General features: G+C 51.2%; 3 protein-coding genes across 7 annotated transcripts; 1 reads left to right on the top strand and 2 right to left on the bottom strand.

The window, feature by feature from the left end:
- Window positions 1-620: 620 nt before the first annotated feature.
- On the bottom strand, window positions 621-4,632 carry Pygo2 (pygopus family PHD finger 2). Of its 2 annotated transcripts, XM_026404981.2 has the most exons (3): window positions 4,356-4,632; window positions 3,905-3,954; window positions 621-3,287 (listed from the first exon to the last, which is right to left on the bottom strand). In XM_026404981.2, the coding sequence occupies exons 1-3, from the start codon at window positions 4,456-4,458 to the stop codon at window positions 2,226-2,228; spliced, it is 1,215 nt and encodes a 404-aa protein (XP_026260766.2). In that variant the 5' UTR covers window positions 4,459-4,632; the 3' UTR covers window positions 621-2,225. The 2 variants fall into 2 exon arrangements, with proteins under 2 accessions (XP_026260766.2, XP_077647271.1); XM_077791145.1 differs by lacking the exons at window positions 3,905-3,954; window positions 4,356-4,632 and adding an exon at window positions 3,393-3,476.
- Window positions 4,633-5,165: 533 nt separating this feature from the next.
- On the bottom strand, window positions 5,166-15,379 carry Shc1 (SHC adaptor protein 1). Of its 4 annotated transcripts, none has more exons than XM_026404922.2 (13): window positions 15,238-15,379; window positions 11,713-11,880; window positions 11,075-11,145; window positions 10,502-10,565; window positions 10,265-10,384; window positions 9,951-10,004; window positions 9,734-9,785; window positions 9,431-9,557; window positions 8,381-8,579; window positions 8,233-8,302; window positions 8,019-8,153; window positions 7,627-7,865; window positions 5,166-6,784 (listed from the first exon to the last, which is right to left on the bottom strand). In XM_026404922.2, the coding sequence occupies exons 2-13, from the start codon at window positions 11,875-11,877 to the stop codon at window positions 6,656-6,658; spliced, it is 1,425 nt and encodes a 474-aa protein (XP_026260707.1). In that variant the 5' UTR covers window positions 11,878-11,880; window positions 15,238-15,379; the 3' UTR covers window positions 5,166-6,655. The 4 variants fall into 4 exon arrangements, with proteins under 4 accessions (XP_026260707.1, XP_026260708.1, XP_026260706.1 ...); XM_026404923.2 differs by lacking the exon at window positions 15,238-15,379 and adding an exon at window positions 14,526-15,176; XM_026404921.2 differs by lacking the exon at window positions 15,238-15,379 and having other exon boundaries at window positions 8,019-8,150; window positions 11,713-12,756.
- A 286-nt stretch (window positions 15,380-15,665) lies between these two features.
- On the top strand, window positions 15,666-19,518 carry Cks1b (CDC28 protein kinase regulatory subunit 1B). The gene is made up of 3 exons (XM_026405045.2): window positions 15,666-15,791; window positions 18,283-18,410; window positions 19,017-19,518. Exons 1-3 carry the CDS (start codon window positions 15,733-15,735, stop codon window positions 19,067-19,069), a joined length of 240 nt encoding a protein of 79 aa, XP_026260830.1. The 5' UTR covers window positions 15,666-15,732; the 3' UTR covers window positions 19,070-19,518.
- The last annotated feature ends 3,240 nt before the right edge of the window (window positions 19,519-22,758 follow it).

Raw genomic sequence — 22,758 nt, 5'->3', positions numbered from 1 at the left:
TGGGGCTCCCCCTCCCTCCCCCCACCCCGCGGGGGTAACGGGGCACTGACCACTGAACCACACCCCCAGCCCTATTTTGTGTTTAGGAGACAGGGACTCACTCACTGAATAGCTTAGTACCTTGTTGTTGCTGAGGCTGGCTTTGAACTGGCGGTCCTCCTGCTTCAGCCTCCCGAGCTGATGGGATGATAGGCATGGGGGGGCCCCCCTCATTCTGGAAGCTACCCTTCACCCCAACACAAACGACTGAGAGGTGGAGAGGATGAGCCCTAAACCTAGGAGAGTTCAAGCGCTTGTGTCCCAGAGATCTTGGAGCCAACTGTCCTGCCTGGCTCCAGGCCCGGGCCAGGAATGTGCTCAGAAAGGAAAATGGGTTTCTCAGAGCAGGAACATGGGGAGGGGTGTGTCAACGCAAGGCCTCCTTGACTCAGCAGCTTGAAGCAGTGGATCCAAGGGGTTGGATCTTCCTGCCATTCCCACTTCCAGGGGCCCTGGGAAGTACACATCTCCACCCACACCACACCCTTACAAGTAGTGACAGTGGTTTCAACCTGCCTTTTTGCAGATAAACAACAATGTGTCCTTGCCTGGATTTTAAAGTCATTTTATTAACCCAACCGTACAAAAAAAACCCACCCACATCTCTGCCACTCCACTTTCTTCCAAAAAGTAGTGACGTCTACACTCCCCAGGAGTGGTTTACAGCTGTGGAGAGGGAGGCATACAAAAGTAGCAACAGGGGAGAAGCAAACAGAACCACAAACACAACACAAAGCTGGGGGTGCCACCTCCACTGTTTCGGTGTGGGGAACACCAGCTTAGAGAAGCCCGAGGCCCACCCTCTTCCTCATAGCTGCAAAGGCTGTGGGCTCCACCAGGCAGTATCTTCCCTCCAGGTGCAGGGAGCAGAGAAGTGGGAGTAGGGACCAGAAGGTAGTCTTGCCACCACACCCCGAGGGCTAGAGACCACAGACCACACTCCCTTCCCCGCCCTTTTGAGGAATGCACACAGGAGCTGTAAGGAACAAAAGCAGCCAAGAGGGGCTCCTGACCATGCCCCGACTCAGGGCTGGCAGGCAGTGCTTTAAAAAGAAAACAAAAACAAGCCCAGTGCAGGACTTTGGCTGAGACTAGTGAGGACTGCTAGATCACCAGGCCCAAGATGATACCTAATAGCAGGAAAGAGAGAAGCAAAAATTCCCAGGCTCTCCTTCCCTTTAGTACCGTGGCATTGAGAATCCTGCTGACTCCTCCTACCCCCAAGGCAGTGACAGGGCCTCACTAGGATGCTCCTGTCAGGGAGGAAATGAGGTATAAGGTCTTGGTACCTTTCCAAGCTTTCCTCCAACCAAGCCAGGGAGGCAGGGGTATGAGGGCGCAAAAAGCTGAAGAACAGCACTGGGCTCAATGTGCAACAGAGGGTGGGCCAGGGGTGCCAACAGAGTCCAGACTCCAGGACAACCCAGACTTCAATTATTCTGGTCCCTCAGACCACGTGTCCCAATTTTTTTTTTTTTTTTTTGGCAAAAATATGGTCATTAAGAGAAAAGCATGGGAAGCTGAGACCAGTGACTTTGGTATGAGGAAGATATGTCCTGACAGCACCTCTTACCTACTGTCATGAAGCCCCAAATCACCAAGAAACTGCCCTAGCTGGGAACGAGATTCAAGCTGTTGGTGCTGAGGGAGGAGGAGCTGGACAGGTCTGAGAGAGGCAAAGGGGAAGGTAGAAAAAAGGAGGAATCCCCATTTATTCCCTAAAGAGGTCTCCCAGAGCCCATGAAATGGCTGTGACAGGGATGGGAAGAGACCGGCTCCCCAAGCCAGAAACCTTCAATGCTCCACTCCAAAAACTAAGGCTAGAGCTGAGGGGCAGAACAGGGGTGTCAGGCACAGGTGTTAGTTATCCATCATAGGCAGACAGGACACTCTTGCCCTCCTGAATTTCCTGTCCCCTTTTCTCTTGCAGTCACATCCCTAGGCTTCCTAATAGCCATAAAAAAAGCTGGCTCTGCTCAGCAGGGCTTTGGTTTCCTGGATCTCCGTAGATCTTGATGTGTTGTTTCCAGAAAAGTGAGCAACCCAGGCTCTTCTGCCCCCAGGAACCATCAGGTTTCTGCTCCGTGAGGATGGGGAACCAGCGGAAACGAGGGCCAGGAGCTAGACAATCACCCTGGAGGAGCAGGAAGGGACATGTGCACTTCCCTGGGACCACCTCGCCAGTGTCACCCATCATTAGCGGCCACCAGCTGCCCCATGCCCTCGCGGATGTAGACAGACTGGATCTCCTTGGTCTTGAGGCAGAGGTCACAGGCCCAGACAGCAGAGGCCTCGGTGGTCAGCAGCCCATAGGCGCTCTCAGTCATGCCTGTGCACTCGCGATGGAACCACTTCTGGCAGGAGGCCTCACACAAGATAGCATCCTGGTCGTCATTCACCTCGCTCCGACAGGCACCACATGGGTACACCAGGCCTGGGGGAGGCTGGGGCCCTGAACCCCCACCTGCCTTGCCAGGGGGTGCTAGGCTGTTGGCATCCGGAGTGCCGCCACCCCGCCCACTGCTGTTTGGGGGGAAACTGGGTTGATTCCCATTAACAGCAGCAGCTGGCGAGCCCGAGTGGGGCTCCTGGGGAAAAGCAGTGGGAGCAGGTGGATTCAAGGGCTTCCCCCCATCCTCACCACCAGGGCCAGGAAAGCCAGGATCTGGACCAGGGAAGGGACTTGTGTTGGGGGGCAGGCTGGGGAGCCCCTGACCAGGTCTCTGAAGAGGAGAAGGGCCAAAAGGCACACCTGGCTGAGCAAAACGCTGGGGGAGAGAAGGAGGGCCCAGCTCCCCTCTGGGAGGCTGTCCCATGGTGGGTGAGATCATGGTGCCAAATCCCCCCACTGGCATCATCTGCCCACCTGGAGGGCTAAAGTTTTGACCCAGAGGCTGGCTGAAGGGTTGACTGGGAAAGTTCATGTTGCCTGGGGGTGGGTAGCCAGGGCCCTGGGGGGGCATGTTGAAAGCAGGTCCCATAGGATTAGGAGGAAAAGGGGGGGGTTGTCGGCGAAGTGTCTGGGGACCCCCTCCACCCCCAGTGCCATAGCCTGGGGGTACCTGGCCTGCCATGCCCCCTTGTACACGGAAGCTTCCAAAGGGCACAGGACTGCCGAGGAATGGAGGGGCTGCGCCCCCCATCTTAGGGGCTCCGAAGTCATCCTCAAAAGGGTTGGATGCAACCAGATGATCCACCATGGGAGTCGGGGGTGGTGCAAACTCCGTCAGATGTGAGTAAGCAGGACCCTAGTGGAGAGCAGATGAGGAAGAGGGTCATGAAGGGACACACAGAGATAAACCAGGAGAGTCCTACCAACAAACAGAACACACACTTTGGAGATTGATACTGACCAGCTCAGGTCTAAAATAAAGATGCGTCTTAGCATGCAACTGAAAAACACAGGGTGGTGAGCAGAGCCATCACAGCACCGTGACTGCTTTGAAAGAGAGCAGAAATCCCAGCTTTGGCCCTGAAGTAGGTATTTAACTTTTTTTAAGCCTCAGATTTCTTATCTGTAAAAAAAAAAAGACAATGCCTACCTCCCCAAACAAAAAAATGTACTTCAGCACAATCCTGGCATTTAGAAAAGACTGATAGTGATGGAATTTATGTTATCATCATCCAGGACAGGAAAAATGAGGGAGAGGAAGGTTGTGACCCTGTCCAATAAGACCTTTGATCAAATCATTCTTGGGGGAGAATATTTCCCATGGAGTTTATTATAAGGTTGAGAGAAAGGACCAGAAACAGAACAAGACAGTTTTCTCTTCTCCCTGCACCTAACAGAAGACCAAACATGGAAACAGAATAGACACAGCACCCCAGGGGTTGCTGAAATTACCCACCAACAATGGTAATTCACCTGAGTATTTGACTTTCTTCGCTTCTTTTCTGGGCTCTTCATTTGCAGACCTGGAAGAGCAGCAAAAGAAGAGGCAAGCAAGTTTCCCTACGGTTTTTCAAACTTCCTTCCTCCCAGGAACTGCTCTAATGTTAATTCAGCATATACTAGTTTATTTTAACAAATATCAATGAGGAGTCATATGAAAAATGAATTCTATGACCATACTCTTGAAAGACATGCCAGGTCTTGATATCACCCTACTCCAAGACTCCTGATATCCCACGTGGCTCCAAACCCCAAAGTCCATCCCTGGCACCTGCCCCCATCCCCGAAGGGCTAAACCCACTGATCCTCTGACCAGAGCCTCCCAGCAGGCCCCGAGGCCAGAGGCCCACCCACCACCACTGACCCTCCCCTCGAAGGTTCCCGAGTCCGGGCCTCCCGACCCCCGCCCCCTCAGCGCTCTCACCGGCCTTGCCCTGCTTCCTCCCGGTGCTGGGCGGCGCAGGGGGCGGTGCGGGGCCGCCACCTCCCTCCAGCTTGTCCGGTGGGGGCGGCGCCGAGGCGGCCATGGAGTGGGGGACTGGGGTCAGCGGCGGAGGGGGGCGGAGGCGCCCTCAGGCTGCACCATCGCCGGGAAGGGGACTCGGACAGCGCTGGCCCCCGAGCTGCAGCAAGCCGAAGACGCGGCAAGGGAGAAGCGCCTTCCCGGAGCGCAAACTGCGCGCTCGCTCCAGATTCACCGCTCGCCGCCGGCGGCAGCAACCGGAACCGGAACTTGCCTCGGCCGCCACCACCTTGCGCGGCGGCGGGGGGGGGGGCGGGAGCACTGACTGGCCGGGACCTTCCGCCCGGGAGCCCCGGCGGGAGGAGGTCGTACACGCCACGACTCTAGCAGAGGGCGCTTGCCGTCGGAGGAGCAGCCCTGGCCAGCTCGCCCAGGGCCGGCAGCGCTCCTCGCCTGCCCCCGCTGCCGGGCCATACCATCCGGGCGGGGGCCGCCGAGGAGCACGGGCCGGCCCGGCCTCGGGGAGGCAGCGGAGGCGTCGGTCCGGCTGCCGCTAGCCGTGGCCGGCTCTGCGGGGACCCGCACCCTCCGCAGACACACCCCCGGCCGGCTGGCCGCACCTCCCGCCTGTCAACGCGGCAGAGCCCCGCTTCCTGCACGCGGGCGTCGGACCGAGCACGGCCCGGCGAGGCCAGGTGGGGCTGCCCGCGATCCCCCGCCGCCCAGGCACCGCGGCAGACAATAGGCCTTCCGAGGTCTCAGACGCCGAGGTAAAAGAAATACGGACTTTAATGAAGACTTTCCCTTTGGTATAACTGAGACCCGTGGAAACATCCAAACAAAAAGAGGCGGCGGCCAGAATTTAACAGTGATCCTCCCGGATCCCCACGGCCTGGAGAGCCCGCAGGGCCCGCTTCCGTCCGTCTCTCCAGGGTCGCGCCTAGAAGGTGCTCCACACCTGGAGGTTTTAAGCTACCGCTTCGTGACATTGTGCCAATACTCAGCCACACTTCCCAGCCTCACGGTAAGGGACCCAAACTCAGTCCCAAGACTAAATCAGTTTCTGCTGCAGGTCTTACATTAAAAAAAAAAAAAAAAAAAGCTCCCAGTCCTAGTTACCTCTGAGAAAAATGCCAATTGTAAAAGGACTTGGAAAAGTCAAAGAGGTGATATATAAATGTAATCGATTATCATCATTTTGTGCTCAAAAGCCATGGAAATCAAGATTAGGAAAATAAATCTACAGCCCTAAAGTATATGCATATAAAGTAAAAACAGTTCCAAATCTACAGATAGTATTTGGGGATTGTCCAATGCCTTAGAGTCTTAATACCCCTGTTCCCGCCTCCACAAAACCCACCTGGGTCAGTTTACTGTATGTACAGGAGGCCCAAATTCAGCCACCCACACTGCCACAGCACTGCCACAGATGGGGAGGCAGGGTGGAGCTACAGAACGAAGGGCTACTTTGGCTGTAGAGTAAAACATGCATGCAACAGAGAAAAGGCGGAAAAGGCGGAGCTTACGAAATGTATATACAGACCCCTTGTGGGAGGGGCCCCGGCCAGGAGGCACTGAGCAGGGAGGGGTCCAACTACCCCCTGGCCGGTAGGGGGGTTCTGGAGCAATCTCTAAGGGTTTTGTATCCCCAGGGAGAGGGGACACAGCTGCCAGCCCTGCCTCTGTTCTCCCATCCCAAACTGGAGGGATGCTGAACAAGAAGAGGGCAGGGTTCCAAAAGCCAAATAGGTGTCAGCACCCCTGTCCTTGAATTCAGGGGCCTCTTTGCATAAAATATCTTCAGACCTAGGAGATGGTCAAAGGCACAAAGTTTAAACACTAGGGCAGAGGGGGACTGAGAGGGGTCAGGGGTACCCTGAAGCCCAGGGTGGACCAGAGGTGTGATTTGTTTCCGCTTCCCCAGAAGGTTGATAGCTTCGCTGGGCTTATCACCACAGGGCGTGTTCCATTACAAGCACCTGCCTTCTTGAGGAAGGGAACATCAGATTGGCACAGGAAAGGCCCAGGCAAGGAGGCCACTCTGTACATTAATACTTTGGTGAGGTTTGGGGAGAAGCAGGGCTCTACCCCAGGCTCCTGACAAATCCTCCCTCAGCTGGATACTAAACCCAGAGTCCACACTACACCCAGCTCCTACCCAAGGCCAAGCCCCACAGAACACTCCCAAGTGAGTTCCTGAGAGTTGGGAAGGAAGGTGGAGGGGGTTGGAGAGCATCTTCTGGGAGAGAGGCTGGGAAGGATCACAGTTTCCGCTCCACAGGTTGCTGTAGACACAGTTCGCTGCCCGCAGAGATGATGGGCAAATGATTGTCCATGTGGTAGCTGATGAGATGACTGACACTCTCAAAGCGGTGATCCTTTGTCCGAACCTGTGAAGGAAAAGGGTCAGTTCAATGAAGAGTCCAGAAGACCTCTGCCCACAAGGTTGTAGAAGATGGAACAGTCAACAGGTCTGAGAAAGGAGAAGATGGGGGGGAAGCAGAAAAGATGTCACCCCTAATCATTAAGGCTTTTCTACAAAGAAATGGATGGATGGGAATGCTTAGGTCAATTAACTGGGAAAAGGTGAAGGGGACACCACTCCACAAATCGTGAAGCTGAAGGACCTGGAGGAAGTTGGCATGTCTCAGAGGAGGATATACCATACAAAAAAAAAGCTGAGATTGCTGTAGAAAAGAAACCAAAGCTTTGAGGAGAAGGGGGACAATGGACTGAGCACTGAGTCCACAAGGAGCTGGGAAGGTCCCTAGGTCCTCTTACAAGAGGAAACTTGGCATCTAGCCTCTACCATCTAACACTGGACATCACAACCACTCCAGGGTGGTTTCCCTGCAGGGGCTGGGGGTATAGCTCCATTGGCAGAATGCTTGCCTCACATACACAAGGCCCTGGGTTCGATCCCCACACCACAAAATAAAAAAGAAAAGAGGGGTGCAGATAAGTATTTTCTAGCTCTGACAGGCTTATGGTCTGGGGATTTGAGGACTAGCCAAGACTGGAAGAACACAGCTCAGACTTAAGGACATGAGAAAGGATGGAACTCTAAGCCACAGGAGAGGGATGCCAGGCACCTAGAGGAGCAGGGGAGGTCCACAGAGAGCTGCCAGCGGGGAAAGCACTAGAAAGCAATGAGGGAAGAAAGGAACAGGAATGCACGGAAGGACACTGTATCTCCCTTCTGCCCCGCCCCGTACAATTCTGCCACACTCACCACACCCTCGGGATCCACCAGAAGCAGGTGCTTGGGCTGCCCACTCTGCAGGCCAGTGAGCACGTACTGGCCAGGTGTGGTCGTGCTCTCTCGCACCAGGAAGTCCCCGTTGAGCTGAAGCAGCGCCTCTGCCTCCCGCCGATTCAGCTTCCCATGGAACCAGGGCTCCCCTCGGAGCTGTTCAGCCATGGACATGGACTGGGGTTGGGGAGGTACCCGAAGGGCATCTTCAAAGGGTTCTAGAGGATAGAGAGAGGGTTAGGGTAGGTAGCTAGCCCAGCACTCACCTGGACCTAGACCGTCAGGAAAGGAAGCAAGAAAGCAGAGAGTGGATTGGCAGAAGAGGAGCACTCCAGAAGGAAGGTGGGGGATACAAAAACAGATACACTCACTCATATCAAAGAGATCCCGGGGTACACTGCCATTGACAGCAGGATTGGGGGGCCCAGCCCCACCCCCTGCTTGCCGGGCCTTGTCTAGGTTCTGGACATTGACATAGGAGGGATCATCGAAGAGCTCTCTACCTGCTGAGGAAAGGGAGGCTCAATGTGACCCTGCCCTGCTCTTACACCCTTGGCTCTGCCCTCCTCAACCCCCGCTTTGTACCTGGGCAGGGGGGTGGAAGTGGTATCTGTTTACGGACTTCTGGGTCTCCCCCGGCAGACTGTCCGACAGGCTGCGGGGATAAAAATCAAGTGAGATCAGAGATCCTCACTCCTACTTGAGCCCAGGCGCCTCCATCCAAATAACTTACCAGTGTAGCTCCCAGGTGGCTAGAGGTCTGGACACTGGGTGGAGTGGGGCGAGCAACTCCTGAAGGGGCTCCTTCCCGAAGCCTCATGTCTACCACCCCCCCTAGAGGGGGCTCCTTCCCTGGAAAGTCATTATAGTACTGATGGTCAGGTGGCTCTTCCTCCTCCTCATCCCAAGCGGAGCCATCAAAACCAGCCATCCTGAGAGAGACAGGACAGAGTGAGGAGATGGGTATAAATGTGTGGTGGCTGGGGAGCCACACTAGGATAACAGAACAGTGGCCACATATTGGGCATTTACTGTGGGTTGTGCCTAAGGTTGGGTGTTATAAACCCCATCATTTCATCCTCCTGGCAACCCTGTAACCTGATACATCTCCTTCCCTAACTCTGCAAAATGAGGAAAATGAGAATCAGAGGTGAAAAGATTTCCCTGAGGACTCACAACTAAGAGGGAGTACAGCAGAGATTTAAATTCTGATGTTTTTAAAATTATTATTTGTTTAAATTCAGGTTTGACTATAAAGCAAGTTTGAATATTAAGCTATGCCCTCGATTATTACAGTGTCTCCCAGTAGAGATGGGAAGCACTGTGTAGCAGGGTGGGGCTGCTCCAAAATGTTCAACCTCTCCAAAAACAACCTACTGGCCTCCTGCTAATCCCATGGAGCCTGATGCAGGAAAGGCAGGGATCTCAAAAAAGGAGAGAGAGCCTCCCAGTCCAAACTCTTGGTGGCTGTTAGAGGCAGAAAACAAAGGATGGAGAGGCAGGCAATGATGGGGATGGGCCAGAAGCAAGGAGACTGGAAAGAGAGAAGTGACGCCGTTGGGAGGAGCGGAAACGCAGCACCACCATGGGAAAGAGGAGGCAGACTGGTCTTGCAGCAGCCAAGGCCTCAAAAGACTTTCCTGATGGGCCACCAGAAACATAAGAATGGCAGGAAGTGCGAAGCAGGGGCCACAGGTTATTTCCTTCCCTGAACCTTTCAGAGCTCAAGTGTGGGAGGAGCAGAGCCACTTTTCCATTCACAGTCTGGGGCCCGCTGGCTCACCTGTCATGAGGGGTGACCAGCTTGGGTGGGTTCCTGAGGTATTGTTTGAAGCGCAACTCGAAGGCCTGGCCAATAGTGCTGATGACATCCTGGGCGAGCCCTTCTGGACACTCCAGTATGTGGCAGGCTGGGGGCAGGGCAGAGGCCATCAGTGAGCTCGAAGGAGGTGTGGACAGGGCCCCCATCCTCCCAGCAGAGCCCCTATCAGTTCCTCTTAGTCCGAGCACAAAAGGATAACCCCAGGTCCTGCTCACCTTCCTTACTGACAGCCGGCCCCACCCAGTGCTCCCCACCACGCCTCACCTCTCTGATTCACAGGGTCTTTGGCAACATAGGCGACATACTCGGCTGTGTCCTGGGGTGGACAGAGTCAGAAGAAGCTAGTTAGCTAAATGGCCCTAAGAGTCAGTCCTTTTCAGATATTCCCACAATTCTAGCACCCCACTTCTCGAGCCAATGCCTTCCCAATCCTTAGCCCTTTACTTTTCTCCCCCAACCTTTACTCTGTTCCCCAACTCACCGGATCCCCGCCGGACGCAAATGAGATAGACTGCATGTGGTGGTTGGCAATGATCTGAGGGTTAGGGCAGGGGACGGAGGAGGAAGGGAACGACGTGTCAGGCAGCCTCAGGACTCTCAGGTGCCCCTACCCCTGGCCCAGAACCCTGGAGTCCAAGTCTCTTTCTCTTGGCTTCTTACCCCATGTCCTCCTAATTTCTTCCTTTTCTACAATCCTCCTGCCTCCGCATCCTCTCACCTAGTTTTGGTCTCTTCCCTAGATCTCCCTTGGCCCTCCCCTCAGTGTTTCTGGTCCCCCTGCTCCACATCACCAACCTGTTTGCAGTCTGCGGCCATGAGATTGAGGCTGCTGGTGGAGACGGTGAGAGTGATTGGCATTCCAGCAAATTTCAGGTTACTCCTCCCCAGGATAGAGCTGAGTGGGCGGCTGCAGGGCTAGGGAAGGGCCCAGAGTCTCAGAGGGCACCCACACCCGGAGAGCAAACTCCTGCCTCAGCCTTCTCCCACAGGTTCCGCCCCTCCATGTCTCCCAGCCCTGCTGACCCCACATACCTTTCTCCTCCTTGTTGCCCCCTTAGCACCCGGCACAGCCTCACACACCAGACTGATGGCCTCCCTGGGGAAAGAGGGGTACTCAGACCCACAGCATGCCTCCCATCCAGCTGGGGCTGCCATGGGGCTGGGGGAGGGGAAAGCCAGGCCAGACTCCCAGGGCACTCCAGGCTCTTTGTCGTGGTGGATTGAATTAAGGGCCTTTAATATTTGATGACACTGAAGGCCGCTTCCTGGCTGATTGAGTTAGAACCTCAATGGGTATCACTCCACCTCTTCCCAGCTACCAAATGTCCCATTCCCTAGCCAAAGGCAGCAGCAACCTTCCATCAATTTCCATTTTCTACTTCAACTCGACCAACTGTTTCTGCCACCTTCCCCACAACCCCCAAGACTAGGTAGGTAAGGAGGTGCCACACCAGAGTTGCCTCTTTGCATTCAGACTTAACTCCCCTAACTTTCCCTCAATCCTCTTCGCCACCCGAAGCCACCACTAGCACCACCACCAAGTGTCCCCCTTCCCGTGGCCTCACAATCCTAAGACTTCCACAATGCACGCCACTCCCCACTAACCTGGTGACCTGAGTCCGGGTATTGAAGTCAAGGGCACGCATCGACTGCAGGACCTCCACACAGCCCATGTACTAAGGGACGGAGGGGAGGACCACAGGTCAGCAGCCTCCCCACCCCCTTCCCACAGAGCCCTAAGGCTTTCCTACATAATCCTAAGGGAAGTAAGGCTGAAGTAGTCTGCCCACTACCTATGGTTACAACCCACCAAGCACAATCCACGGAAAACATGGAGAAAGAGAAAGGGCCAAGCTAGGAGGGCCTCATGCACTGGGGGAATCCGGAGGGCAGTGACAGGACTGGGTGGGATGCTTTGACATCTCTAGAAAAGGAGAGGAGTCTGGAGAGGAGAATCAAGAAGTCACTCATTGCGACACTTACTGAGAGCCTCTTGATGTGCCAGGCATTGTGCTAAGCAGGGTGGGGACGGTGGGGGGGGGCAGTGTCCAAAGAAGAAAGGGGGCCCTGGCAGAGATTTTCCCAGATGGGAAGGGAAGGGGAAGAGAATCAGAGAAGGGGCAAGAAAGGTTTCCGAAACAGAGGGGGCTGGTGGAGAAGAGGAAGGGAGCCCAGCACAGCTGGAGTGAGCAGAGGAACCGCAGGGGGTGTGGGAGGGAGTGGAAGGGAGGATGTTCACTCACCCGAACCAAGTAGGAAACCCCAGGTCCCATGACTTTGTCGTTGGGATGCAGCCAGCCCCTCGTGGGCTTATTGACAAAGCTCCCGTGGCGGGTCCACTCCTCGCCCCCCAGCTGGCCCCCTTCCACCCGAGTCCTGCGCCCGCCGCCTCCACTCAGCTTGTTCATGTCCTGGAGGAGGGGCAGGGGGCCTGAGTCTGGCATGGCTGCTCCTGTGATCCCCTCCCCATCCTCGGCTGCCCTTCCAGTCTCCCCCTTAGGCCCCAGGCGTCCCCCAGCCGGGTTGGCCAGCTTCAGGTTGCTCATCCGGGGAAAGAAGGAGCACAGGGTAGTGGGACTGTCGTCCCCAGGCAGAGGAGGCAGGATGGGCCCCAGAGAAGAAGCTGATGGGGAAGGTAGCTCCTCCGGGGGGGTGGACCCTGAAGCCCCCTCCTCCAGCGATGACAGAGACTCATTCCGAAGTGGGTTGTACTTGGGCTTGGGGGGCAGGAGATCCATGGCTGGAGTTAGAGGGGGGCTGCTGCCCAGCCCGGCCCCCCTGCCAGTTCAGGCAAGGGGGCCAGGCAGGGGGCATCCCCAGGCCCTTAGCCTGGCTGAACCTCTATGGCCCAGGAGTCACAGGGGTCCTGGGGCAGGAGAAGGATAAGTGATTTCCATTCCCCCAGGTCAGACCCAGACGGTTTCGGGGCCCATCCCCACCAGCGTGGAACCTCTTCTCTGGCTAGGACGAGAATAGGCTGGACACGGAGCAGCCTGGCTCCTCCCCAGAGGCGGGGAACTAAGGAGAGAGACCAATCCCAAGGACAGTGCTGACTCACAGGCTCAGAGGGGCTGAGCTCCCCCAACCACCGCCCCAACCTAGAACTCCTGCTAGGGTAAAGCTAGTGACACCCTTCCCCTGCCCAGTGTAAGGCAGCAACTAGTAATCTGGAGAGGAGGAAAGTGGAGGTGGAAGGGAAAGATGGAGGAGTAGGGAGGAAAGGAAGGAGATAAGAGGAGGTCTGGATCAATCCAAACCGGACATGGGCAGGCAAAAGAGATCAGGAAACCAGGGGAGGCTAGCGGGGAATGAGGGAGGAAACAGACAGCTGGGGGTGGAAAGGGAGGGGATCCCAGGACTCAGCATTTCCCTTCCTGTCCAGGTTGAACACACACATTCCCCCATCCTCCAGCCCAGGCCACCTCCCACCACTACCATATACAGGGGGGTAGTGGCCCCAGGGAGCCTGGGCCATTAACATCCTTTGCAACAACAGCAGTGGACTGGGGAGAGGGAAACGGGGACAGGAAGGAAGTGGTCCCAGTGGATGCAGCAGGGGCCTAGCGGGTGGGCAAGGCTGGTGAAGTAAGTGAAATAAAGTCCAACCTGGGTGGTGCCTCAGGGAGCTACAAGGCAAAAAACTCCATCAAGAGGATATGTTCAAGCCTCTTTCTCCATGCATGGCGCCTACCAACCAAGGAACAATGGCCCACGGTCAAGCACTGTTCTGCCCCATTTTCAAGGGACCATTAGCAAAGTAAAATAATAAAGGTAAGAAAGGAGGATCAGAGCACTAAGAGTAAGGTCAACCCCTTGGGCCTGCCAGGTACACCCAGACCCCTCCTCTTGCAGGGCTTTCAACCTCACCAAAGTGTCCCTCACACTAGGGGAGAGGTCTGGCAAGGGAAGGTGGGAGAATGAAAGTTCCCAAAGAGAAATGCAGGCTACAGACCACTATAGATAGAGTGGTCGCAAGACAAATCTGTGTCAATAAGGACAGGAGAAAGGGGTGCCAAAAGATGAGCTGAGGCTGGACTCAAGGAACAGTCCCAAGCCTATTCCTGCCACCCACAACTTCCTGCCACAGTTCTGCTTGAGGCCATAAAGGAAGTTGGAAAGTGACCAAAATACAAGTAGTAAAAGATACATCTTCCCCCAGGCTCATCTCAGCATAACCCTTAGGTTTGCTTCAGAGGATTAAAACAATCTATAAGAGTGAAATGATTACACTAGTAGCACTTAAAGTATGTCAAGTACCTTAACTCTCTCCGCTTCCCTCAGTTCTCATCCCCGAGAGCCATGTCATGCATTCCCCCATTCCTGAGGAGGAATTCTATTATCCATTTGCCAAGGCCTTGGCTCTCAAACAGAGAATGAGGGAGGATTCTGCCATGGCTTCATGCTTCCAACACACACACACACACACACACACACACACACACACACACACAATCAGTATGTCCTCATCTTTAGAGATGAAGTGCTGTGTGAGACTGCAAGATCCAGAGATGGGAATGACCCAAAAGGTGTGGCCACTTGGAGGAAAAAAGGATGACTCCTGAAATTTGCACAGGGAGAAAGAAGATTGCCTGCTGGAGGTCCAGGCGATTGGGTATGTGAGGCAAAAAGCGCGTGTTGCTTCTCAGGCCAGCAGAGAGGAGGAAGGAGGGCGGGAAGTAGCAGGAAATGGCGAGGGCCTCTGGAATGTCTCCGGCTAGGAAGGCTGCAAACGGAGCCAGGACCAGAACCGAATGCCCAGACCACAGCTTTGCCCAGGGGGAGGGGAAGACCCAGAGAAGGGGGACTGAGGGGTCCCTTAAAAACCACGAAATGGACACTAGTCGCTTCTCCGGGCTCCAAACCACCATTCCCGGGTGGAGGGAAACTTTGGCTCCCGTTGGCCCCCAAGACCGCCACCAACAACCCGCCGCCCCACCCCGCCTCGGGCAGGAAGACCTCAGCGGTTTGCTGGTCCCAGGAAGGAAAATTCTGAGCAAGTGTCTCTCCCACTCTCCTACCAAACCCCAAGTCCAGCGCCCCTCCAGTGGACCCACACCTGGAGGATCTACTTGAAGGTAAGGGCAGAGAAGCCGGCCGCCTCTAGTCTCCCCTCCCAGCCGGGATGGGGACTTCGACTTTCCACCTGGAGGAGCACGAGCGTCAGGAAACTGAGCCCGAGGCCCGGAGAGAGGAAGGACAGGGCAATGTAAGCGGGCGACTGAGACAAGCTCTGCAGGCGACGACCTGGGTCCCCAGGGATCAATCTCTTAAGGGGGCGTGGGCCCCTAGACGCGCGCCTCAGACTTCTAGGCAGCCAAGCTTCGGGACGGTCGGACGTGGACTACGGAAGGGGCGGAGCCCCCGGAGGGGGCGGAACCCCGAGTCACAGCTTCAGTAAGGCAATCCTTTGAGGAGCAAGCCTTTGCCCTTTCGGAACCTAGGCTTTGACAGACAGGAATTAGCGGAGAGTCGCTGTGAAGAGGCGGAGTTTTGGAGAAGTGGACGGACTAAAGAAGGGTTTCTTGTAGTGGGGCTTAGCAGCATGCCTGGGGGTGGGACTTCCAGGAAAGCTGGACGACAGGGTGGAGTCACGACAATAAAAGACAAGTCGGGGTTCGGGGAGACCCCAGAAGTTGGGAGGTGGGACTTCCGGGGAGGGGGTCTCAAGAGGCGGGACTTACAAATGACGACCGGAAGTGGGGTCCCGGGAGAGGGGTTCCGGGGTGGAGGAGTGGGTCGCCTAACGAGTAAAAAAAGTCAAGACTCACCAGGGCCTCATGGAGTCTCCGCACCGCACCGCGGGCCAGTCTGGTTGCGGATCACGCCACTGCCTGCTAAAGTCGCCGCTCTAACTTTCTCCCCGGCCCGGCCTCCCCGGAGAAACTTTATTACACTCACTTCCGGCCTCACTAACCCTTGACCCTCTACCTCACGGTCCCTCCTCACCCGTCCCACTTTCCCGAGTCAGCCAATGGCAGCGCGAGAATGCTCATGGAGCAGCGATAGCCAATAAGATGCCTATTTTTGACCCAAGCTTGTTCTTCGGGAATGTGAGAATTGCACTCCAATAAAAACTCGAGGAAAAGCAAATCTAAGCCAATAGGAGGCTTTAAGGTGGAGTTGTCCCGCCTTAAGCCAAACGGACCAATAGGAAGTGCGGGCGGTGTGTTTGAAAGCGAGGCCAAAGAGGGTGGGAGCGTGTGCTGCTGGGAGTTGTTTAGAGGTTGGCGGCGCGGTGTTGGAGGCCCGCAGGCACAGCGATCATGTCGCACAAACAAATTTACTATTCGGACAAATACGACGACGAGGAATTCGAGTACCGGTTAGTGCCCGCGCGGGAGCCGTTAGCGAGGTCGTGAGCCTTGACAAATGAGGGCCAGAGGAGTTAGTCACTTACTGAGGCGACAAAATCGGCGCATGCGCGTGAGATTAACGGGACGGGTGTGCGATTGGAAGTGTAAGGCGCGTGCGCGAAGGGTGGGGGGCTCTCCTACCACAATGAAGTGGAATTTGAAATCAGCCCTCTGTTAATTGCTAGCGTGGTTAGAGCGCTGACCGCCTTCACCCTTCGGGGCTTCTGGGTCATTCTCACGATTTTATTGGGCAAGTGGTTGTTAGACACCGTTCCTAATTGCACGTATCGCAGTCATTCCAAGTACCTAACGAGAGAAGCTGACAAAAGCGGAGCTGGAATTTCCCTTGCGTCCTCAGTGCTTGCGGAGTTATGAGAGAATTTGAGTGTTGTTTATTCACGGAAAAGGAAAGGGGTGTGGTTGTCTGGCTTGTGTTAGGAAGGGGACTTAGAAGAACTGAGGGGAACAAAAATGGGCGAAGAACACAGCAAGTACCTAGTATGGGCCTAGTAGATGCCCTTCACTTGAACAATTATGGAGCGCTTAAAGGTTTCAGGTGTGCTAAAGTGCAAGGGTAAGACATGGTCTCTGCTCACAAACTTAAAGATCTGGAGGCTACCGACAAACTCCATGCTGTGTTGGAGCTCCGGACAGGGTGTGGTGGTGGTATACAGAACTTTCCAAGAAGAGGGAAGGCAGCTAACTGCCTTGGATGAGAATAGGAACGTAGAATTAGGAAAAGGAAAGTACCTCTTGACCGAAAGGCTTAGAAGATACTGGATATCCATCTGCCAAGGATGGTGAAGAAAATAGCCTTACATTGGATGCAGCATTTGGATTTAATAAAATCTAAATCTATAATAATTCTGCATTTGAAAATGAAGAAAGACAAAGGATTCTACAAATGTTGGCATTATACCAATCTGTATTCATTGTAATACTTAAAACAACTTCCTCCACCAGTAGTGCACACCTGTAATCCCAGCTTCTTGGGAAGCTGAGGCAGAGGGCAGTCACAGTTTACTGAGAAAGAAAATTCTGTAAATTAGTGAAATCCTGTCTCAAGAAGTAAAAAGGACTGAGGATGTTGCTCAGTGGTAAGGTGCCTCTGGGTTCAATCCCCAGTACAAAATAAATAAATACAACTTCCTAGTTTGTATCTTAGCCCCTTCTCAATTTTAGAGCAGAAAGTGAAAATCTGCTCTTTTCCGTCTTTTCACCCAGCCTAGTTTAGGGCTTTGGACACTTGGGGAATTATGAGAGAGTTTGAGTGTTGTTTGGTATTTGTTGACAAATACATAACCATCTTTATGCCCCCCCAAAAAAAAAAAAATCTTGAACCCAGTTAACTTTGTCATTCTCAGCGCTTTCTACATCCGAACTATTAAATAAACTCTGTGCCAGGTATGGTGATACACACCCAAAATCCCAGTGATTAAGGAGACTGAAGCAGGAGGACTGCAAGTTCTAGCTCAGCCTGGGCAACTTAGCAAGATTCTGTCTCAAAATGAAAATAAAAAGGGCTGGGCATGTAGTTCAATGGTAAAGTATCCCTGGGTTCAATCCCCAGTATTATACACACACACACACACACACACATACAAAAGGTTATAGCAAAATATTTGCACAGCTAGGAATAAATCACTAATTTCATCCCCCAAAAGATGCAACTCTTAGCAGCTTAGCTGTGGCATTTTGGTTTAAGTTTTTTTTGTCTATATAATCAAGCCAAATTTTGTGCCTGGGGCTTGTTAGAATGTAAACTATTTTCAGACATTTAGATAAGAATTATCTTTTTTTGGTGGTTTTGCAGTAATGGGGGGTCTTGCACATACTAGGCAATCGCTATACCATCTGAGCTACACCCCCAGCCCTGCCTTTTGGGGGAAAAACTCTCATTAGTAGTACAGAGGGAGCACTTAGACTCAACATGCTTAATGAAAATGTGCTATCTGGCTTAATCTGATTCAGATCAGAATAATAAATTTCTTTGCATAAAGAGATACCTTTGGTCTGGAAAGCATGTAGTTCCCCAAATCTGATGGCATATCCCTTCAGAGTTAGGAAAATTAGTGTTATTTACATTTTATTCATTATGATGACTCTTCTACACAACACTTTATGACAGCCCTTTCTTCTCCACAAAGTAACTTCTGTCCCTTCCTTGCCAATCCTGCTTAAAACCACCTGTAGCTATTAACACTGTACTCTTGTGGGACTCCCATTGTATTGTGGGTAATCAACAGAAGACTATAAGGACCATGAAGGCAGAAAATACCTCTCAACAGTGCCTGGAAATTAGGTGCTTACACTGGTGTGTCCATCTACAACTAAAAAAAAAAAAAAAATACAAATTAAAAAAAATTTATTTTCTTCCTTGTCTTTGTATACATGCACTTCTCTGACAAACTGTACCCAGTACTAACACTAATTCCCCATTTCCCCATATTTCTGTTACAGGCATGTCATGTTGCCCAAGGACATAGCCAAACTGGTCCCTAAAACCCATTTGATGTCTGAATCTGAATGGAGGAATCTTGGAGTTCAGCAGAGTCAGGGATGGGTTCATTATATGATCCATGAACCAGGTCAGTGCAATGGCTAAAAACAACTGCATAGAAGAACTTCTACAGTGAGAAAATGAAAGAAGTAAGATTGTATAACCCAAAGCAAATAGAGTAGAAGAGAATGATTTACTGAGTTCTTTCCCCTAACTATCTAAACAAACTTGAATGACCAAAAATAAGAGGAAGGGTAAAATATCTGAAAAGTTCAGAGATAACCTGCTACTGAAAAACCTTTAATTCAGTTAGCAGGTACTTTTTAAATTATTTTTAAAGACCACATATATCCTAGTTTTGGTCCTTGCTTGGTTCACATCAGAAAGCAAATTCTTGGATGTGTTCCAAATAAGCAAAGGAAATTATATTTCTTGATAAGACACCAGACACCCAACTGCCAGGCAAAACTAATAAAGGACACCCCAGGGCTGTATAAACACAGCAAAAACTGATATTAACGGTTCTCGTTTTGGCAGTCAGGCCAGACTTCTGGGTCTGCTTCTAAGACCATATGCTTACATCTTAATTTAGTTATAAAGATCTGAGTGGGTGATAGCTAGCCGGTGGTGGGATGCACTATAGGTTGTACATAGGATGGTGTGAGCTTTTCTCAGATTTCACTCACTCTTTCAGAACCTCACATCTTGCTGTTCCGTCGGCCACTACCCAAGAAGCCAAAGAAATGAAGCTGGCGAGCCACTTTGCAGCCTTGAGCTTTACCCAGCTGTCCTTACTTTCTGACATCTTTCTGATAATGTGATTATGTTGCCTTCTTGTTTTCCACTTTGATATTTAAAGGATATTCAATCCACTGTTTGAATGTGCTGGTGACTGCTTTGCTTGTGGAATAGAGCCACTGCTGCCCTGCCAGATGAGTGCTCTGTGGACCACAGCCTTAGCTGGGTGTGTCCCCAGAAGCCACAGTGTGCTCTGTATCCAGCAGAACACACTTGGCAGATGGAGGGAGCATCTAAGAATCAGACCATGGCTGTTACAGGGATTGTGTGAACTTGCCGTTTTAGTTTTTTCCTGCTGGGTGTTGTATGTGTGGTGACTTATGGATTTATGTTTCAATGTATTGGAAATTTTCCATTTTATTTGAGAAATCTGTTCAATGTTAAAAACCTTGATTAAAGAGGAAGTTTTTATAATCTAATTCTGTGATTGTTCCTATTCTTATGGTGACCATTATAAGTCAATATTGTGGTTATAATTATATGCCCTTCAGTTTGATAATGAAAATCGGCTCTGCAATAATGAGGTTTATTTGAGCATTTGGGTAATCTACTTTAAGCAGACTTGCTGTCAAACATCTGCTAAAATATATTTCATTCTAACTACAAGACTGAGACAGGTAGACGTTATATAGGGACAGCCCCATCTCATCAAACCAAATAAGCTATTTTGTACAGTCAGGGATGCTTCCTTTAACATGGTCCCAATATTTGAAGGGCACACAGGGTTAAGAGAAGAGGCTGTCAACCAGAGACTACTTTGTGCTTTCATTCCTGCCTAAAACTGGCACACTTCTGACCTGTTCACTATGCCCATTGGTGGTTTTTTTACTATTTCTCAAATTTGATTGAGCATAGAAATCATCTGGGTAACTAAATTATCCTTATCCCACCTAAATTATCCTTAGAGACTGAATTAATTGGTCTGGAGTGTGTATTAGGTGATGGATTTCAAACAAAGTTTGAGAAAACGGATGTAAACTGGCCATTTAAGAGAATATCACAAAATAAAAGCTCCACCCTCTAAAAGTAATAGTAGCATGTCTTCTATCCATTTAATCCTCAAATAGTTCTTCAAAGTGCCAGCTTTGGATAAGCGGTATCAACATGGGGCTGGGGTTGTAGCTAGCAAAGTGGTAGAGTGCCTGCCTAGCATGTGTGAGGCATTGGGTTCAATTCTCAGTACCACTTGTAAATTAATAAAATAAAGGTTCATTGACAACTAAAAAATATTTTTAAAAATCCATCAACAACTAATAAGCTGGGCAAGGTGGAGCACCTATAATCCCAGATGCTTCGGAGGCTGAGACAGGAGGATCGAGACTTTAAAGCCAGCCTCAGCAAAAACAAAGCGCTAAGCAACTCAGTCCCTGTCACTATGTCTCACTAAATAAAATACAGAATAGGGCTGGGGATGTGGCTCAGTGGTCAAGTGCCCTTGGGTTCAATCACCAGAACCAAAGGGGGGGGGACTAATAATATATATATATAATTTTTTTTTAAGAAAGAGAATTTTTTAATATTTATTTTTTAGTTTTCGGTGGACACAACATCCTTGTATGTGGTGTTGAGCATCGAACCCAGACTGCACGCATGTCAGGCGAGCGCGCTACCACTTGAGCCACATCCCCAGCCCTATATATATATTTTTAAAAAGGCATCAACATTATCTGAAAGGTTGTGAGAAATACAAATAATTGGGCTCCACCCTTGACCTATTGAATTCTAAGTTGAAAGTTGGGCCCAGCAATGTGTTAACAAATTCTCCTTGTGGTTCTAGTATTGTGCTTAAGCTTGGGAACTCACTACTAAATGATTGGAACAAGTTTTTTAATTAAGGGGGATGTTTGTTTTTTGATACCAAGTATTGAACCCAGGGGCACTCAACCACTGAGCCACATTCCCAGCCCTTTTTTATATTTTATTTTGAGACAAGGTTTCACTGTTGCTTAGGGCTTCACTAAGTTGCTGAGGCTGACTTTGAACTTGGGATCCTCTTGCCTCAGCCTCCAGAGCCTTTAGGATTATAGGCATGCGCCAATACACCTGGCCAGAGTTGATGTTTTGACACGGGGTCAAATGTCAAACCTTCATTACAACAAAAATATTGGATTGGGCTGGAGATATGGCTCAAGCGGTAGCACGCTTGCCTGGCATGCAAGGGGCCTGGGTTCAATCCTCAGCACCACATACAAATAAAGATGTTGTGTCCGCCGAAAACTAAAAAGAAAAATAAATAATAAAATTCTATCTCTCTTAAAAAAAAAAATTGGAGCATGTGACTTATGTCATTAGGCAAGTAAGTGGTGGTGTTTTTTTAAAAACTGGGAAAAAAAATAACAAACCACAGGGTTTATTACTTAAGAATCTACGTATGTTTGGGTGGCTTCCCTTCACTTTTCTACTCCTGTAAACTGGGCTTGATATTTATCTTACACGATTTTATAGAGTAAAATGAGGCCAGGTGTAGTTCAGCAGTTCTCCAAATAAATGTTAACTTTTACTAAAAACAGCCCAGAAACCAAAATGTGGTCATCACATGGGAGCTGGAGAAATGCAAGTTTCTGGCCCACCCAAACCTGAATCATTATCTGCCAATTAAAACCATCCCCAGATGGTTCAAGTTATGAAGCACTTTTCTTTGCAAAGGAAATGAGTAACCAGGCTGATGTAATTAAGACTCCTAAGTGAACACCTAAGGCATTCCCTCCCTATTTACTGTCTTTCCCTTCAGGACCGAAAACTGAGAGGTGACGTTTGAACTAAGCATCCGGAACACCTTGGAGCAAGAGAGGCTTTTTACTTTTTCTTTTCAAAGAGATCTTAAGTAATTTTATCACTTATATTAAAGACAAATGAAGGTTCACACTAAAAGCTCCCCTACTCCAAGACTCCTATCCCACAGGCAATGATAGACATGCTATCTCCCTCAGCTTTCTTCTGTTACAAAATAAAATCCCAGCTGAACTCAATAGCATGCCCCTGTAGTTCCAGCTGCAGGGGAAGCTGAGTGCAGGAGGATTGCTTGAGGTTCGATTACAACCTCAAAAATAAAAATTCCAGGCCAGGCGCTGTGGCGCAGGCCTGTAATCCCAGGAGGCTGAGACAGGAGGATCACGAGTGTAAAGGCAGCCACAGCAACATTGAGGCGCTAAGTTACTCAGTGAGAAGCTGTCTCTAAATATAAAATAGGGCTGGGGGTGTGGCTCAGTGGTTGAGTGCCCCTGAGTTCAACCCCCGGTATCCCCACACACACCCAAAAATAAAGTAAAAATTCCGAGCCAGGCCGGGTGCTTTAGGCCTGTAATCCCAGTGATTGAGAGGCTGAGGCAGGAGGATAGGAGTTCAAAGCCTACCTCAGCAACTTAACGAGACCTTATCTCTAAGTAAAATATAAAAAGGGCTGGGGATGTGGCTCACTGGATAAGTCCCCTTGGGTTCAATGCCCGGTACCAAATACATGAATAATAAAAAATGCTGGACACCAGCCCCTGACCCCTTCCCCTAGAATCAGAGTCATGGTTATTGAAAACAGCATATGCATAAAGAGTCTGGGAGATCAGAAAGCCTCCGCTTACTCCAGCACGACACCCCAAAGTACTGAGAACACGGTTCCAACTGCGACTTTCGCGCCCCGAACT

Source organism: Urocitellus parryii, chromosome 11 (genome assembly GCF_045843805.1).
Source record: "Urocitellus parryii isolate mUroPar1 chromosome 11, mUroPar1.hap1, whole genome shotgun sequence".
In the NCBI taxonomy this organism is placed as follows: Eukaryota; Metazoa; Chordata; class Mammalia; order Rodentia; family Sciuridae; genus Urocitellus; species Urocitellus parryii.
The sequence above is the reverse complement of the archived record's forward strand: the minus strand, read 5'-3'. Positions and strand labels throughout refer to the sequence as shown.

Excerpts from the sequence above, each read along its gene's own strand:
- Pygo2 (XM_026404981.2), bottom strand. The coding sequence starts at position 4,458 with ATGGCCGCCTCGGCGCCGCCCCCACCGGACAAGCTGGAGGGAGGTGGC. Across the intron at positions 3,955-4,355 it reads GAGGAAGCAGGGCAAGGCCG|GTCTGCAAATGAAGAGCCCA; the intron begins GTGAGAGCGCTG and ends CTGCTCTTCCAG. Across the intron at positions 3,288-3,904 it reads GAAGAAAGTCAAATACTCAG|GGTCCTGCTTACTCACATCT; the intron begins GTGAATTACCAT and ends GCTCTCCACTAG.
- Shc1 (XM_026404920.2), bottom strand. The coding sequence starts at position 12,207 with ATGGATCTCCTGCCCCCCAAGCCCAAGTACAACCCACTTCGGAATGAG. Across the intron at positions 10,566-11,074 it reads ACCCGGACTCAGGTCACCAG|GGAGGCCATCAGTCTGGTGT; the intron begins GTTAGTGGGGAG and ends CTCTTTCCCCAG. Across the intron at positions 9,558-9,733 it reads AGACCCTGTGAATCAGAGAG|CCTGCCACATACTGGAGTGT; the intron begins GTGAGGCGTGGT and ends CCCTGCCCCCAG.
- Cks1b (XM_026405045.2), top strand. The coding sequence starts at position 15,733 with ATGTCGCACAAACAAATTTACTATTCGGACAAATACGACGACGAGGAA. Across the intron at positions 15,792-18,282 it reads GACGAGGAATTCGAGTACCG|GCATGTCATGTTGCCCAAGG; the intron begins GTTAGTGCCCGC and ends TTTCTGTTACAG. Across the intron at positions 18,411-19,016 it reads TTATATGATCCATGAACCAG|AACCTCACATCTTGCTGTTC; the intron begins GTCAGTGCAATG and ends TCACTCTTTCAG.